This window comes from Canis aureus, chromosome 18 (genome assembly GCF_053574225.1).
Source record: "Canis aureus isolate CA01 chromosome 18, VMU_Caureus_v.1.0, whole genome shotgun sequence".
Taxonomy (NCBI): Eukaryota; Metazoa; Chordata; class Mammalia; order Carnivora; family Canidae; genus Canis; species Canis aureus.
In genome coordinates this window covers 42,109,439-42,125,938 of record NC_135628.1, presented here as the reverse complement: position 1 = coordinate 42,125,938, position 16,500 = coordinate 42,109,439, and the positions used below count along the sequence as shown (strand labels likewise).

At 36.1% G+C, this 16,500-nt stretch overlaps 1 protein-coding gene across 1 annotated transcript in view; it reads right to left on the bottom strand.

Annotated features, from left to right (window-relative positions):
• Positions 1 to 16,500, bottom strand: part of CALCR (calcitonin receptor) — a 60,432-nt gene that overhangs the window by 33,308 nt on the left and 10,624 nt on the right. The window contains exons 4-6 of the mRNA XM_077856938.1: positions 14,469 to 14,581; positions 11,446 to 11,537; positions 3,366 to 3,492 (exon numbers count right to left, since the gene is read on the bottom strand). Coding sequence (XP_077713064.1) covers positions 3,366 to 3,492; positions 11,446 to 11,537; positions 14,469 to 14,581 — 332 coding nt within the window. The remainder of the gene's footprint in view (positions 1 to 3,365; positions 3,493 to 11,445; positions 11,538 to 14,468; positions 14,582 to 16,500) is intronic.

Below are 16,500 nucleotides of genomic sequence, written 5' to 3'. Positions count from 1 at the left end.
CAGTCTTCCGGATAGGAAATGATATTTAAGAAATTGGGTTTCTATGAATGCATTTATGACAGAATATGTATTTTCAAGGTGAGCTACAACATAAATTTCAAGACCTGTCTCTCTTGGAGATAGTAATTAAGAGTTTCAAGGATGAAAACATAAAAGACATGTCTACCTGAGGGTTCTTTCTTGCCCTTTGTTGAAGAACTTTGCTTAGACAGAGCAGCCCTGTGTTGTTTGCATATGAAGAGTTAGAGAAGAGATTTAGCAATATCTCACTGGAAAACAATGACTGTTTCAAATAGAAGATGTACTAAACACAAATGACCTAGTTTTGGGGGGCCATGTGTATACTTCACAATTTACAAACATGAATTAATTTCTGTCATTATAGTAATTCGTTTTTAGCTGATACTATATGTATTTGGTAAAAGGTGCAAATTTCCAAATTTTGTCTTATGGAATTAAAAGACTTTTGGAAATGTGAAAGAGGGCAGAGGGTGTTCACATATTATGGTGTTCCCTGTTTCCCACTGTTGGTGGCTTATTAATGGCTTATTCTCATTTTGTCTGCTCTCAGAGGAGAGGAGGCTTCTCTTTCAGGCACACAGTCTTTTTGCTCCTTTGTTTTCTGTTAAAAAAAAAAAACAACAACCTACAAACACTGGGGAATAGGTAAACAAAGGGCTGACCTCCCCCTCCCCCAGGTATGGTTGTGAGACATAGGAAGCTGTTTCCACCTGAGACATGTTCCATTCCTATGGATTGTGATGAGGATATCATAAATAGCTATTTTCCCCCAAATTCTATGAATTTAGTTTACCTTAAAGACTAACATTTGAGTTTTAAGCACTCAATAAACACTTGATTGATTGGATTAAATTCTACCTTTCAAGATTTTACAATTTTTCCCTAGGGAGTTTGTTCTTGCATAGCTAAAAGTAACGTTTGCTAGGTTGACATATTGATTGGCAAAACCAGGTGCTAGTCATGCCATAAAGGTAAGCCTTTTTTCCTGTTTTTCAAACTTAGGTCACTTTGAGGTTGCCTACTGTGTGCGACAGAGCCACCCTCACTCCTCCGTAAGAAAACTTCCTGTTAATTTCTCTGGCTCCTCTCTTCTTACACTTATATTCTCCCAGGAGATCAGCTGCATAGGGGTTGAACTGGGTCCCTAGGTATCTGCTTATAGGCTTTAGGTTTCTAGGCAATAGAGAAGCCGCAAGACAGAGCTGGGCTGACTGGTAGTAGCTAGGAGGCAGCCTGTATGATGACTGGCAAATTATATAGGCATGTCTGTCCCTAATGTATCCTATGAAAGTGAGAACATCCAGTGATGATAACTCATAAGACTGTTAAGAGCAATGAGTACACTAGATGGGTTAGGGAAGCCAAGTGCAGAGAGCTAGGGCATTAGTTACAGGCCAAGAGTTAGCAGCAACCCTGTGAGCAATCACTTGCAATATTGTACCCTTGGGGATTTTTAAAAGCTTTATGCTTCTTTTGGGACTCCAGGACAAGCTCCTGGAAGTAAGCAGAGAAGTTTTTATTTTTCTCATTGATGGATAAGGTTAAATGGCTTCTGTAATTCAATAGCAAATTCAGAAAAATCCTTAATTTAGACTATTTGGGGAAGATAACAGGTTTAGTATGGTCTTAAAATGGGCGAGAAGCCCTCTTCTCCATAAGAGCCAGAGAGTGGGCTGGTGGAATGATACATGGGTATGAGACCCCTCACAAGAGAGATGGGAGAGAGCCTACTAAAGAATTTATAATACTTCATAATATGACTGAGCACTGCTCCCACGATTGATTACTTAATGACTAAAGTGCTAACGTGCCATTTCCTGTCCTATTCCATGCAGATAGTAACTTTTTTAGGATTTCCACACTTAATGGGGTATAGGAAACCAAAGATTTGAGTCTTTTCTGCTGAGAAATGCTTAGTTAATTGCTTCTACATCTTAGTAGGAGTCAGCTTCCCTAATTAAACATACTGTATATATCCAATTATGGACAATTATCATTTTGGAATGGCTGAGCCCATTTCTTTTTTTTTTTTTTTTTTTTTCATTTCTTTAAGAACACATCTTTCTAAGGAAATCCATAAGAGCACTATGTAGTATATAGAAGAGAGGATGGGCTTCTGAGTGAGACACGTTTTGGTTTGAATCCCATCTCTAAATAACCATAATACAGAGTACCTGTCCCTTCACTGAGACTCAGTTTACTCGGTTAATAATGGGAATAATATCTATCCTTTGCTGGAATTTTGGAAAGACTAGATGAAATGAAATCATTTTTATTAAAATCAGTTGACATTAAGAAAGAAAACTGATCAAGATAATCCCATTAGATCACATTCTGCAGATAAGATAAGACTGTCTCTGATAACAGATGCCATGGTTTTAAAAGATGGACCATACTATCTTTCTGGATATATTCACACTGCAAAAAATTATTAACACTGTGGATTCATTAGAAGCCAAATTAAGCTGCTTTCCCATGCCATGCCACTGTCACGCAGGATGCATGCTCTGGGCAGATTTCACGCATTTTTGTCTTTGGGTTGGCAAAGCTGTCAAATGCCAGTTTGAAAGATGAGGCTATCTACAGATGCTTGCATAACACAGTTAAACAGGGAAACAAAAATGAAAATATCCCTTGGTCATTCATTGTGTACTAAATAGCTTCCGTTCGTGCTTTCAAATGCACTCTCCACCCTGCCCCCATTGCCCTGGGCCCAGAGAAACCCATCTGTACATCTCCATCAGGGCTTCCTTGCCCTCTGGGTTATAGTTATTGGGAATCATCAGCAGAGACTGGGAGGTGAGAGTGAGTCAGCTCAGGGTATATAAAACTTTTTCAAGACATGCAGACATAAAATATGATAGTATTTATGTGGCTTAGTAGAGTAAATGCATAGCTACTCATAGCTCAATTGACTGGCACAAGCCCAGCCTGGTGCCAGGATGCTAAGGGGATTACTATATAGGCATACCCATAACCCATTAGTGACACACTTCGACATTGCCTTAGTATACCTCAAACTGTCTGATGTTCACAAGACATGCTCACTTCCCATAGGATGTTAATACATTTTTAATTAGTAGTAAAAACTCATGATTTGTTCTATAATTCTTATTTGGCTATGACTGAATTATTCCCATCCCTTTACTACTGCTTATGGCAATTACTTCTGATAACTGTATAGAAATGATATGCCATGTTTAGTGCAATGCAAAACTCAACTGTAAAAGTAAATATGGCAGCACATGTAAACAGCTGGTTAAGTCAGACAACAGCAGCATGTTCACTATTTACAGGTACTATGTCCTTAAGAATAAATAACAAGCAAATGATGCAGTGTTTACCGGATCCCTTCTCACGAGCTCTCCATTGGGTACTACTTCAACCAAGTGGATGATGATAATCATAGAATTCAGAATGTAAGTCAGAAACATGTTCTTGTGCAGAGTCACCCTTTGGCAGCCAAGGCTCCTGGAAGAAAAGGTAACAGAAAGCATTAACCAGTGCCAAAATGTTGAAGTACGTGGAAAAAAAACATTTTGCTAATATTTGTAATATTTCTTTTAGCAATAGATGAGAGACCTATAGAAATAAGTGAGGCTGGTCCTATCTTTAAGACTCATTACCACTTTTCTGCCTGATTTTTAAAACAAGTTTTCCAGTCACAGTAGGTCATAGTTTTCAGTCCTCAGGGCGACTTCATACAATAACCGAAAGAGTGAGTGATAAAATCACTTTTAATTATAACACATATTGTGAAATTAATTAAGAGAAGGACTCTTACAAGAGAAACCATTAGGGTTTGGAGTGTGCTTTAGACGAAAAGTCAAATATTCATTGATGTAACCAGGCAGAAACTGTGTGGCAAATGGGATAACAGAGCATGAAGTCAGAACCAAGGTTGTCCTCAACGAAGTACTGAATTTGTGTCCTTGACCCATCAGACACAGACTTTATTATGTCTCTGTCATTGTTCCCTTTTGCCGTTTCTTCAAATATCTTCTTATTTCTCATATTCCAACTAGAATCAACGCTGTGGTTCTCCCTTTCCACATCCTCCTGATGGTGGAGCTCAGACACAGTCAGAGAATTTTAAATAGGCTCAAATTTGATCTCATTATGAGGCATATTGTGGTTTGGATCTGATGAAACCCATCCAAATGCTGCCACTTGTTGGCATAGCCATTTCCCACCTTTTGGATACGAAACAATTTGTTGGATTTTTCAGTCCTTTCTCCTCCACTTCATAAGCTTGTACATATGTATTTGTGTGAATGATCACATAAATAAACATTAGTTTGAATATCCTATTTCACTTTTTGATGCAAATGGAGAAAGCCCTGCAGGATGGCTATAACAAAATTGGAATGATTATTCTTGATGAACAAAAATCTCACATTTACCATAACTGATCCAGTCAAAAAATGTTTAGCATAATGTGAAAATTTAAAACATTCAGTTAATGATGCCAATGGTTGACCACAGTAACCATTCCTTAAGAAAATCATGGAATGAAGTTAGAATTCCAGGAATTTTGAAACGGGAATTCTGGGGAAAGATGAAATATGAGAATGGTCTGGGTTTACTTACAATGCTTTCCTAAGTTTCAAATAATAAATTGCAGTAAAAAGTATATTTAAGTAGTGAGGGTAACTATTAGAGCATATTTTGATTATTGTAGCTACATCTTTCAACTTTCAGGAAGCATAGCCATTAGTAAATAGTTACTACAGAATATTTAAATATTTGCAACTTGTTGAGCAGGGATACAATGCAGAACTTTTTATCCAGGAAAGGTTTAGAGAAGAATACACACACGCGCGCACGCGCACACACACACACACACACACATACACACACATGGCATGAACACACCCATGTACTTACTACTTTATTTAGCAGCAGAAAACTCCATTAAATAAACCAAACCTAATTGGTTTTATAATAGTACTATAAAAGTAGGTTGCAAACTTAAGGCTTTAAAAAATTATTTATGTGAAATATCATACCCACTTACACTGCATAAACTCTGCAATATTGCAACTGCTACATTAAACCTGTGACCTGTCATTTTCCATATAGTCATAATAGCATTTTATAATTCTTCTCACGGGGAGGGGGGGATATCGGTGGTCTCTTTATTGAATTCACCCCGGCTTAAACCAACAACAGTTGGCATTATCCAGAACTAAAGAGTATGGATGATTGCATCATACAGGGCTGCTATTCTCAGGCCTGGTTTTCTCTTGACCAGGAAGAGTTCAATAATCTGCTGATATATGCCATCAGTTTAAAGGACTGGTTAATGCTTAGTCTTCTGTGTAAATCAAAAATATACTTCCTCCACTTTTAGCTTATTACTTCCTGGCTCTTTTATCCCTGCTTTATTATTTTTTGTTCTTAACACCACCTCCTGACATATCATCTATCTGTTTATTGCCTCTTATTTTCTCTGTTTCTCTAGCCAGATTGGGGATGCTAGAGGAATTCATTTTGTCCACCTAGAACAGTGTCTGATACCTTGCGGGGCTGGATACTCATGTTTTTAAATTAAAAATCTTTACATAAGAGCTGTTTTCCTCTTCAAGCTGTGACCAGTAAACAGCTTTCCAGTACATCAGAGAATTACATTGAATGCTATATTGTCTCATATCTTATACTTTGTATCATACTGAACATTTGCCAAGTTCTTGCTATAGGTATTAACTAACTAATATTGGACATTATGCTGTTGTTCAACAGTGGGGAAAACCTATATTCAGTGCAGTATTATGTACATAATGAGAAAATGATCTGGTTTAAAGCCAGATAAACTGTTAGGTTCCAAAGGAAGAATATAACTAGTATATAATATGAGTTCCCGTGTCTAGAAATTTCAATATAATTTCTGCTTATTGAGTTTAAAAAATTTTATTACACTTACTTGATGACATTTACACTCAGCTTTTTGAAGCAAGTTAGCGGTACTTTAAGTTGATTAAAATTCATTCAGAAATCCAACACATATTACTGTGTACCCATTTAATAATCCAATACACATTACCATATGATTCAGACCTTCTGGTAGATGCTAGAGATATGGGTGAACAAAATAGACCACTTCTGTCTTCAGGGACCTTATATACTACATAATTGTTTATTTACTCTTATGATAAATGTTCTGAAGGAGAGGTATAGCATGCTAAAGAGGTTAATTGAACTTAACATAAATAACTAGGTGTTTAGTTCTCAATGCAAGCATCTTGTTGCTTCAGTGAACATGATCTGTCAGCTCTGAAATGTCTTAAGTAGAAAATAGCACAAATCTGATCTTAGCTGTACTTCATTCCTCTTTATTAAAAGAAATAGGTATTTAGATAGATAGAACATTGCTTACTCTCTGAATGGCAGGAAACCAAGTACTATAGAATCTCTAATAGCAGAGATAAGACAACATAATCTACTTCTGTCTTGGCCCAACCAAACTCACTCAAATGTGAGGAAGAGATAATGATTTACTTAGGTATGAATCTCAAGATGTCATATTTTAAGGATAACACTAAATGTTATTTTCATGGTTTTAGTTTGCTTGGTGTAAATCTTCCACACTAAAAATTTGTTTCAAGTAATTGGGACCCTATGTATGTATGTGTGTGATTTTGGGGAGCCTGTGGTTGTATGAGAAGGCATTTATACTTGCCCGGAGTTTTGCAGATTGCATAAACCATTTTGATATCATAGGATAAGGAACAGCAGTGCTTAGTCCTTTATAAGACTGTCATTCAAAGTAAGTAAGGGAAGAAGCAAGTCATGAAACAAGTAAAAGTCATTTGAATTTATTGGTGAATGCAAAAATATGCATTGGAATAACCATTGTGATCGGTACAAGTAGTCATATGTTTCAATGTATCTCTACATTTTCCTTTACCTAGCTATCATATCTTGTTTACAATGAAAGACAAGTGAGGAGAGGGGAGGGAATGTGGAATGGATCACATTAAGACTCCAAGAAAAGTCTGAAACCCAATGCATTATATACATCTTTCCTCTCCAACAAGAGACTTTAAACCTTTGGATTTAGCACACAATCTCTATACTTAAGGAATTCCTTTTCAATCAAAATTCTTACTTCTTTTCCTATTACTACTGTTCTATGAATGAACAGTTTGCCAAGACATGAGCAACAGTTATCTTTTGTGTCCTGTCATGTCAAGGGTGGGTTGGAAGAAAGGAGGCTATCTTTGGTGCCATTGGTTTAGTGGTTTCTCTAGAACAATAGGAAGACAACCAGAGATGTATAATATTGGCCACTATACAAGTACAAGATAAAGTGTTATCTCTCCATCCACCATGTAGGTGACAGAGAATAATAGTGAATACTGAGTAAGTAGAGAGGAATCAGTATTGCTTCTGCAAGTCCCAGTGGAAACCCTCCTTTTGTGCTGATATGGCCAATGTAATGTAACATAGACAATGTAATGCAATAAAGACACCTCTTGTCTTCCAACACATATCTTTATTCACTTTCAGGCAAGAGTAATTAATATTCAAAATTTGATGATCAGTAAGGCATGAGTATCAAGCAGTCAAAATGGATGCTAATGAATGTTCGATTATTGTGCTTTCTTGAGAGAAAACAGTGAGATGTTTAGTAATTTAGGACTATTCCATAGAAATGTCAATTGATAAATTCTAAGTGGAACTGATGGGATAAGTGAATTTTATTGCAAATTTGCTTAAAATGGTCAGGAAACAAAGACAAATAAATGGCCACTTATGTGACTTTCTTAAGATAGTCTTCCCTAAGGGTATCTTCATCTTAACTCTCTTGTTGACATTTACTATTGGCATCTAGTAGTGAGGAGTCTTGCTGAATAAATTTGATGTTTCTATTTAATCTCTCTCCGTATTGTTGCTCCTATTTTTCCTGCAAAGAAAATGAGTATATATATATATATGAGTAATTTCCCAGAAATTTAGCAGCAAAGTATTGGCAGTTCCACAGCCTTCTGTATATTTAGTAACTTTATTTTTATTTATTTATTTATTTATTTATTTATGATAGTCACACAGAGAGAGAGAGGCAGAGACACAGGCAGAGGGAGAAGCAGGCTCCATGCACCGGGAGCCCGACGTGGGATTCGATCCCGGGTCTCCAGGATCGCGCCCTGGGCCAAAGGCAGGCGCCAAACCGCTGCGCCACCCAGGGATCCCTATTTAGTAACTTTAAATTCCTCTGCAGTAACTTTAAATTCCTCTGCAGGCTTTCTTAGCCTGCTGGTTTGAGGGGGACACCTGGAGGGTTATTCCTTTTTATAGACACTATAAGGCACATTTTATGAGTTAAGAGAGAGATTTCAATGAGATGATTATGAATGGGGCATTAGGTTTCAAAAGTGGAGCTGGGTGTAACTCCTCATTTTGGTTTCATGAAAGTTTTATGAAATTGATTGGATTTTGCAAAAATAACTCAAGCCTGGGAATGTAGAATTAAGCAAGGGAGTGATGATTATATTTTTGCTCAGGTTTCACACAGACGATGCCATTTAAGTGCATAAATCATAAAAGCTTCCATTGTAATAAGCAGTAAAGACCTTAAGGGTGGTGTTGAACATGTGAAAACAATTCTGGGAAAATGTTGCTAATTAAAAGATAAAATCCAGTGATAGATTAGAATTACCTTTTATTTTTTGCTTTTAATATTTATGAAATGCAAATGTATAGAAAAAAATCCGAAGATTCAGAAACATACTTTAATTTTTTAATAGTTTAATTTTAAGAAAATGTATGCCCTTGGTATTTTTAGTTTGGATAGGCTTAAGATAAAATTAAAAACAAGTATAAAAATCAGATGTAACTGCTTTTAGGTTTGAATATTTGATATCTCAGCATGTATGTTTTTCATAACCTATTTGTCTCTTGTTGTGTGTGCTCTGGAGAACAAGCTATTTCAGTTTCTGCTTTCCCTTTACTGTATTCAGATTATAAATCAATAAGACTTAGTTTTCCTCCCAAGATTTAAGTTGCTGTTTGGTAGGCTTTTGGAACTGAGAGACAATAGGACAAAATTAGGTGCTTTCTAGACAGTAGAAGTAGTTGTGTTCTGCCCCCAAATTTGCTTGAAGGTTTGGCCAGATTAACTTTGTTCTGGGTCTAACTGGAGTTGAGAAATATTTTACTTTGCTTATGCACTGCACTTTTAAACACACATCTTCAGTGGCTTAAAATAGAAATGAATGTTGAAGTAATATTTTTATTTTCATTGCTGATTTGGCTCTCACATCTCATCACTTATTTAAGTGACTAAAGAAATAAAGAACTAAGAAATGTCCCTTGACATTTTTTATCTTTAAACTCCTGAATACATTTATTAGTTGCATCATTACAAATTTGGGGGCTGTTCTTTCAATTTTTTTCCTTTCAATTTTTTTCTATGGTTATATTAAAATTTTTAAAGGTTAGACTTTTAGTGACAGACTTTTTAATCAAAGTTGTATGGGAGCCATGATGATGTATTTATTCACCGTGGCCAAGTGCAATTGAAAAATGAATAGACATTCCAAGATTAATCATGCTATGTGTTTACTCTGCTATATTCTGATTATAATTGAAAATGCTCTTCTAATCTAATTCTAGTAATTAATCCCCTATATCTTGTTGCTTTGTTTATATCTTTCTCCTGTTAAACCATATATGGAAGGAGCTAATTCTCTGTTTATTTAAATTATTATTTATTTATTATTAATCACTTAACAAAAAATTTCTACCCAATTACATTGCTTGCTCAGAATAAGAACCTTGACTATGTAAGATATAGACATAATACGATAATGGTATAAGATGAAGACAAAGATTAAAAAGGGAGGGCAGCCCGAGTGGCTCAGCAGTTTGGTGCCGCCTTCGGCCCAGGGCGTGATCCTGGGGACCCGGGATCCAGTCCCATGTCAGGCTCCCTGCACGGAGCCTGCTTCTCCCTCTGCCTGTGTCTCTGTCTCTCTCTCCCTCTCTGTGTCTCTCATGAATAAATAAATAAAATCTTAAAAAAAGATAAAAAGGATCAAGGGAAAAATAGTAGTTGTGTTCAGGGAGTGCTTATACCTCTTGGCTTAATTTTCTTTAGTATTATCATGATAAGATCTTAACAAAAACCAAATTTGTTATACTATGTATGAATGAATCACTGTATATTTAGTTACATTATCACATCTTTATTTTTTTTAAGATTTTATTTATTTACTCATGAGAGACAGAGAGAGAAAGAGAGAGACAGAGAGGCAGAGACACAGGCAGAGGGAAAGCAGACTCCGTGCAAGGAGCCCCATGTGTACTCGATCCTTGATCCCAGGATCAGGCTCTGAGCTGAAGGCAGATGCTCAACCGCTGAGCACCCCGGGCGTCCTGCGTTATTACATCTTTAAAATGTGGAGGATTATTTGTAGTATGAACCTATGAAGGAACTTTTCTTAACCATTTGTATAATACCACCACAGCTACAGAAAGTATTACTTGAAGGAAAGAGTAGTGTAGAAATTTGTCAGAATTTTCAGGAAAGGGATATAGTGACTCATGATGCCTTTGATTTAAAGAAATCACACCAAATTCAGGATGTTTCTAGGACTGAATTTAACATATATTACTATCTCACATGCATGATGAAGTCATTCCTAAAAACAGACTCAAAGTTTCAAATTCTCCATTATTACAAAATCAATATTATATCAACTTAATCATTTTGCCATAGATAATGCAATCAAGTGCATAGACATGGTCTCAGAATAGAAATCTCATTGGGATTTTACTCCTCACAGTGTCTTAGTCTATAACTGCAGTTAAAATGCTCAGTTTTCGTGGGCAAAACATTGACACTTGACTCTTCTTTCAGAGATTCTCCTTGGTCCCAGCTGAGTGAGTCAGGGCCAGAAGGGAGCCTTACCTTCTTCCTTCTACGGCTAAACACTATCCTGGTCTCACTAGCAACACTTCTTTTCTGGCCAAATAGCAACACTTCTCTTCTGGTCAAATCTACCTGTGATACAACTCATAATTAGGCAAGGTACATTTGAGCTTCTGGCCATGGCCTCCATATTTAGGATAGAGGTAAAAGAAGAGCGTCTCCTCAATACTTCCTGCAACCTTACCACTGTGAGTGGAGCCTAGCCTTCCACATGTTAATACAATGTACTTATGGGGTTTATAGGACTGTTTCATTCTGGGAAGGAGCCACACTGCCTTTGAAAATTATATGAATCCATCTTATTTTCCTCAGAGATGGGGTTAAAAAGCATGTTTTAATTAATTTCATTTTCCGTGCTATTTCATAACTCCCAGTGTTGTATTTCTCTTGTGGTTTGCAGAGGATCACCCTTCCCCTAACTCTTGCAGTTTGCCATTTATTTCAGTACCTTAAAGAAGAAAATAAAAAGCAGATGCTATGAGGCTACTTACTTGAAAAACACGAAAATCCCCAGCGAAATCACCAAGGTGAAAATCGACAAAGAATGACCCACAATAGCCAAGTAGTACAGAACATATGCATTCTGAAACAACAAGAACGGAACAGTTATAAAAATAAACAGGCAAATAAATGATAGTAGAGGAGGGAAAATAGTTTCTATTTTTAATATTAGTGTAAATCAACAACAGTTCTCGTCCTTTAAAAAATCTACCAGAATGGTAACAAATGTTTCAGATAATTAAATTATATTGAATCATAATATTTGGGATTAAGAGGTTAAATATTATAAGATTATCAGTTGTATTAGAATATGCATGATAGGGTGGGAAGAATCTAAGACTGGAGTCATCAGAGCTATTCTTTTTTTTTTTTTTTTTTTTATCAGAGCTATTCTTTACTCAGAGTACTCATCCTTAAATCTTTGTGTGACTCTCATAAGTCAGTCAGTTCACCTCTCTAGGTCTCAGTAGTCCTCATCTCTAAAATAATTTGGTCAAAGTCAATGATTTTTCAAACAGTTATATGCTGCTTATAAGAAACATCATTAACTACTGGGATACAGAAATATTGAACATAAAAGGATGAGAAAAGCTGATCTTGGTAAACACTAACCACAAGAAAACTGGTGTCATACAGGTCCAGATGTTAATTCAGGAAGACAGTACGATTTTTAATTTCTATTAACCTAATAATATAAACTCAAACCACATGAAGCATAAAGCAAAAACTGACATCACTTAGTAATCAACAGAGCATATGATACAAATGCAGTGTAGATATGTTGGATAATTTCTGTGAAGTTTTTTAATTCCTGGGAGAAATGTGGCATTTATGTACAAATCATTAGGCTTCAACATTTGATTCTTGTCAATTTCCTTGTGAAGAGCCTGACATTGAAGCACTGATTCTGCTAAAAGGCCCTCAAAGCATGCAGAGTCTTTTGTTTGGTGATATGCATTATTGCTGGACAGAAACAAATACTGCCTTTCTAGGCGTTGAAATTTCAAAATGAACTAATCAACCTCTCTTGAATTGTGGCTGTTGAACCAGTTGATGGGTTATTTACATATTATTTGACACTTTCAGTATACTACTCTCCTAATAGCACCCTGTTTATCCTTGCACAAATGATTACAAAGTTGGAATAGTTGGCTTATAGCTAGAGATGTTAAGGACTTCAAAATAGCTTATACTCTCTTTCTTAGAAAATATTTAGGAATCTTTGCAAGGAAACAAATACTCATCTCCTAACTTTTCTCCCACCAATTCACTTTCTGGCTACTTTTCTAACTTCCCCACTAGACAAAACCATGAGTGGCACTTTCTATGAGTTCTTCCTTTTAAGGAATTCACCATATAGAATCAGAATCCCCTTGCCATTTAAAATACTGTTTTTAATTTGGATATATACCCATGACTCTATCCTCTGTCATGACTTTATTTTTATCTCTGTATATTTATTTCTAAGAAAACTTTATATAACTTAATTCATTTTCTTTCAGTTGCCTCCAGAATACTTTAAAAATATTTATTCTTCTGAAACAAAGTTGTCTAAATGTGTAAGATTAAACCAACAGCTCATAATTTAGTTGCCATTCTTGGTGTCATTCTTAAGACTGAGAAACACTTTTTTAAAAATATTAAGTTGGTTTCTTTGAAAAACATATATTTTTTGCCTGTTTGTAGCTGGAAGATTTGTGCAAAGAATTTCAACCATTATGTTAGGTGTGTGGAGGGGAACATTAACTCTTAAAATATTTTATTACTATCTCAGACGTGGCCAGAGTGAGAAGATGACAAATATGGCAGCACTAAGAATTATTTATTTGGATCTGCACTCTTTGTAACAATTCAGTTAACAAGTTTACTATTTTTTTCTGTAAAATCATAATCAGTCCTCATTCAGGAATTCCTTATTTGGTGACATGGAGTTTCAATCAGATCTTATTAAGTAAATAGCTCTCCATTAGGATGTAGACATGCATCTGATTCTCAGGGGTGACTAATTTGTAAAGGGGTAACAGGCTTTGGTGCCCCCAGCCTGTGCCTGTGACAAGATATTCCCCTAGTCTCTAGTCAGCTGGTCTCTAAGCTACCTATTCATCTTGTTTGCTTTTTGTTCTTGCTTGTTTTGTTTTTAATAAAGGAAAATTTTCTATACTCCTAAATCCGCTCTATAATTAACAGAAGTAGTGATGTGTTTTTAGCTTCCAACTTAGTAATTATTTAGCATACAGGCCTGTCTTTGAAGGAAACAACAGATTTCTGTTGCAACGCCAGGGCTGCTCAGGGATAGCCTGTGTGGTTAAGTACTGATCCACCGTTTCTCCCAGCAACATGGGGAGAAGAGGCTGATTGTCGGCTTAGGGATTCTTTTTTTCAGATTTCTCATGCATTTTGAGAGTAGGTAGGTATCTGGATTTTTCTCCGTTGGCTTAAATGCTTCCAAGCAGAGATGATATTACAAATATTTAATAGGCACTAAGACATAAATTCCAACAAATCAGAACAGACTAAACTGCCACACTTGTATCAACTGGCTGATAAGAAGCCTTATTCTAAGGGTTCCTTCAAGTCCTGATAGTAAAACTATAATGGTCCTCTTGGGGCAGGGAAGGGGGGAGCAACTGTCAACTTTGTGACTTGGGAAAAAAATCTATAATTCTGGAACTCTTTTGGTAGAAGAGAGATCTTAGAAAGTCCCTGGAAATGCTGCCTGATGTGTAGCATCTGGGGGAATCCCATCATCTCTTCTATGGGCACTATTTCCCTCACTATAAATGACCTGATTCTATATGCTCAAGGAACTCTTTGACACTAAGTGCCAACCAAGAAGTAAAATATTTTCTCTAATGCTACTTCATAGAGTCCCTAGAACTCACAGGCCATGATCTGATTTCCTTCTATAGAATAGGTTAGCTTTTCAGTAGTAGGTGTTTTATAGTCATGCATGCATTTCTGTGTAAAAATAATGGCATTCTCTCCCAATACTGAGATTTGAAATAGAACCTACCTTCAGTTTCTCAGGAGTGAAAGCATTACACATAGTATAGTTGGACCAGGTTCGATTGTTCTCAGGATGTTTATACCAATCCCCTTTTTCATCACAGTATTTTGTAACCTTTTCTGTTAATGAAACATAACAGTTATTACATTACTATCTCAAAATACCAAGAAGGAAAAATAAAGCTTAAGAGCCATTGCACAATTGTTCATCACTTTATAGAACTTGAATATGAATATAGGTCAATAGACACTACCATGAATCATGCATTTTACAAGATGTTTTAGTATGTGTTGTCTTGTTTTAGTATGTGTTGTCAGCAGAGCCACATGAAGCAAATGCTCCCATCTCTATTTTACAAACAGGAAGCAGAGAGTGAGTTTGAAGTCACTAGACAGTGGCTCAGCTAGGATTTACTCTCAAGTCCATCACACTAAAAAGTGCTTCCTATACCGTACCTAGTATTTTTAAACAAACCTTATATTTTTTATTTTAGATAGGAACTATGTGAGAAAGGCATGACCATACTTTCCTTTATTTATATGCAATATGTATTTATTAGGTTGACTGTATGGAACCATAGATTCGTTTGTATGTACTCCAAATTGTACTCCAACAATTATTTCAAGCAGCTGAAAAAACACATTTTTCAAGCAAAAGATGTTTTCAAGCAACCTGTTAGAATCATCATTGCTTAATGTATATGTGTTAGAAAGTTAAATAGAAAAATTTTTAATTGTGAATTTGCTGAGACAATCATTGGACAAAAACTAAGAATCACCATTGGATACCAACAATATTTCAAAAAAGGGTTAGGACTAAACAGAATAGAAAAACTGGTATTGACAATTGGTCAATGATTTTGCTGATGCTATTAGTCAACGATGACCATTCCAAGCTTATTTGCAATTTCTAAAAAGTGGTTTGTATTGAAGCATTTTATATTTATTATATTGTCAGAAAGCATATTATTTTATCAAAAGGAAGTTTTAACAGAGTTATTTAGCTATGTAAGGCAAAATACATTCCATGGAAGATGGAGGGGTATACTTCCTGAAAAAGTCCATTCTAATCACAGACAAGACTGTGATAAGATACTATTTTGTTCTGATGTTACTCAAGTCTGGATCTGGGGGTTTCCTGGAAATGCATTTCCTGCATTTCCTTATCCATTGCAGCTAGAAGATTTGAGTCCTCTTCCACTTGGCAAATCTTTCAACATCTGAAGAAAGGATATGACTACCCTAACTTCCCTTTCCAAACCAAACATCCCCGTTTACTCACACTACACAGCTTGGTGTTCCTTCACAACCTGGAGTCACTCTGCATGTGCTCGATACTGGTATTTCCCTCCGAAATAGTTTTAAGTTTGGACTGCCCCCATGAAGAACACAGCATTCTTATTTCACTCCAGATCCACATGGGGGAGCTTTTTACAGATTCTCAGGCCCAATCCACAGAGATTCAAATTTCCTTATCTGAAGAGGTATCCAGGCATCAGCATTTTTAAAAGGCTCACCCATTCCAAAGGGTAGCAGGGTTGAGAATCATTGTCCTAAACCATTTGTTAACCATCTTGGATCTGTGCCATTAACGCTGATTAAGTGTTTGATGCCTTAAGTACCTCCTTGTTAAATGTGCTTTTTACATTCTAGCTTATTCCTTCAGGCTACCAGCCTCTTTTGAATTTCAACGCTGTTATTCACTCTATTATTACCTTTTACCAAGCACTTTGTCTAAAATGAAATCTCTGTCATTTCATTAAACTGTTGTTTATCATTAAAATATAGTGTTGGGTCAATGAAGTCCTAAAGAATTTCAATTTGTTGAATATAGGTATTTTTAAGATGTGTTTTTCTTTTGAAGCGGATTTGTCCCCCACTTGAGAGAGTTCTTTCTAAAAACCAGGCTGATAAAATGGATTTATGCCAGGAAATCCCTATTTTGCTGACCAAAAACTTGTCTTTTAGTCAATAATTATAGCCACTTTGGCAAGAGCCCATTGCTGCTCTGGAATGGCCTTGTAGCCTCAATTGCAGAA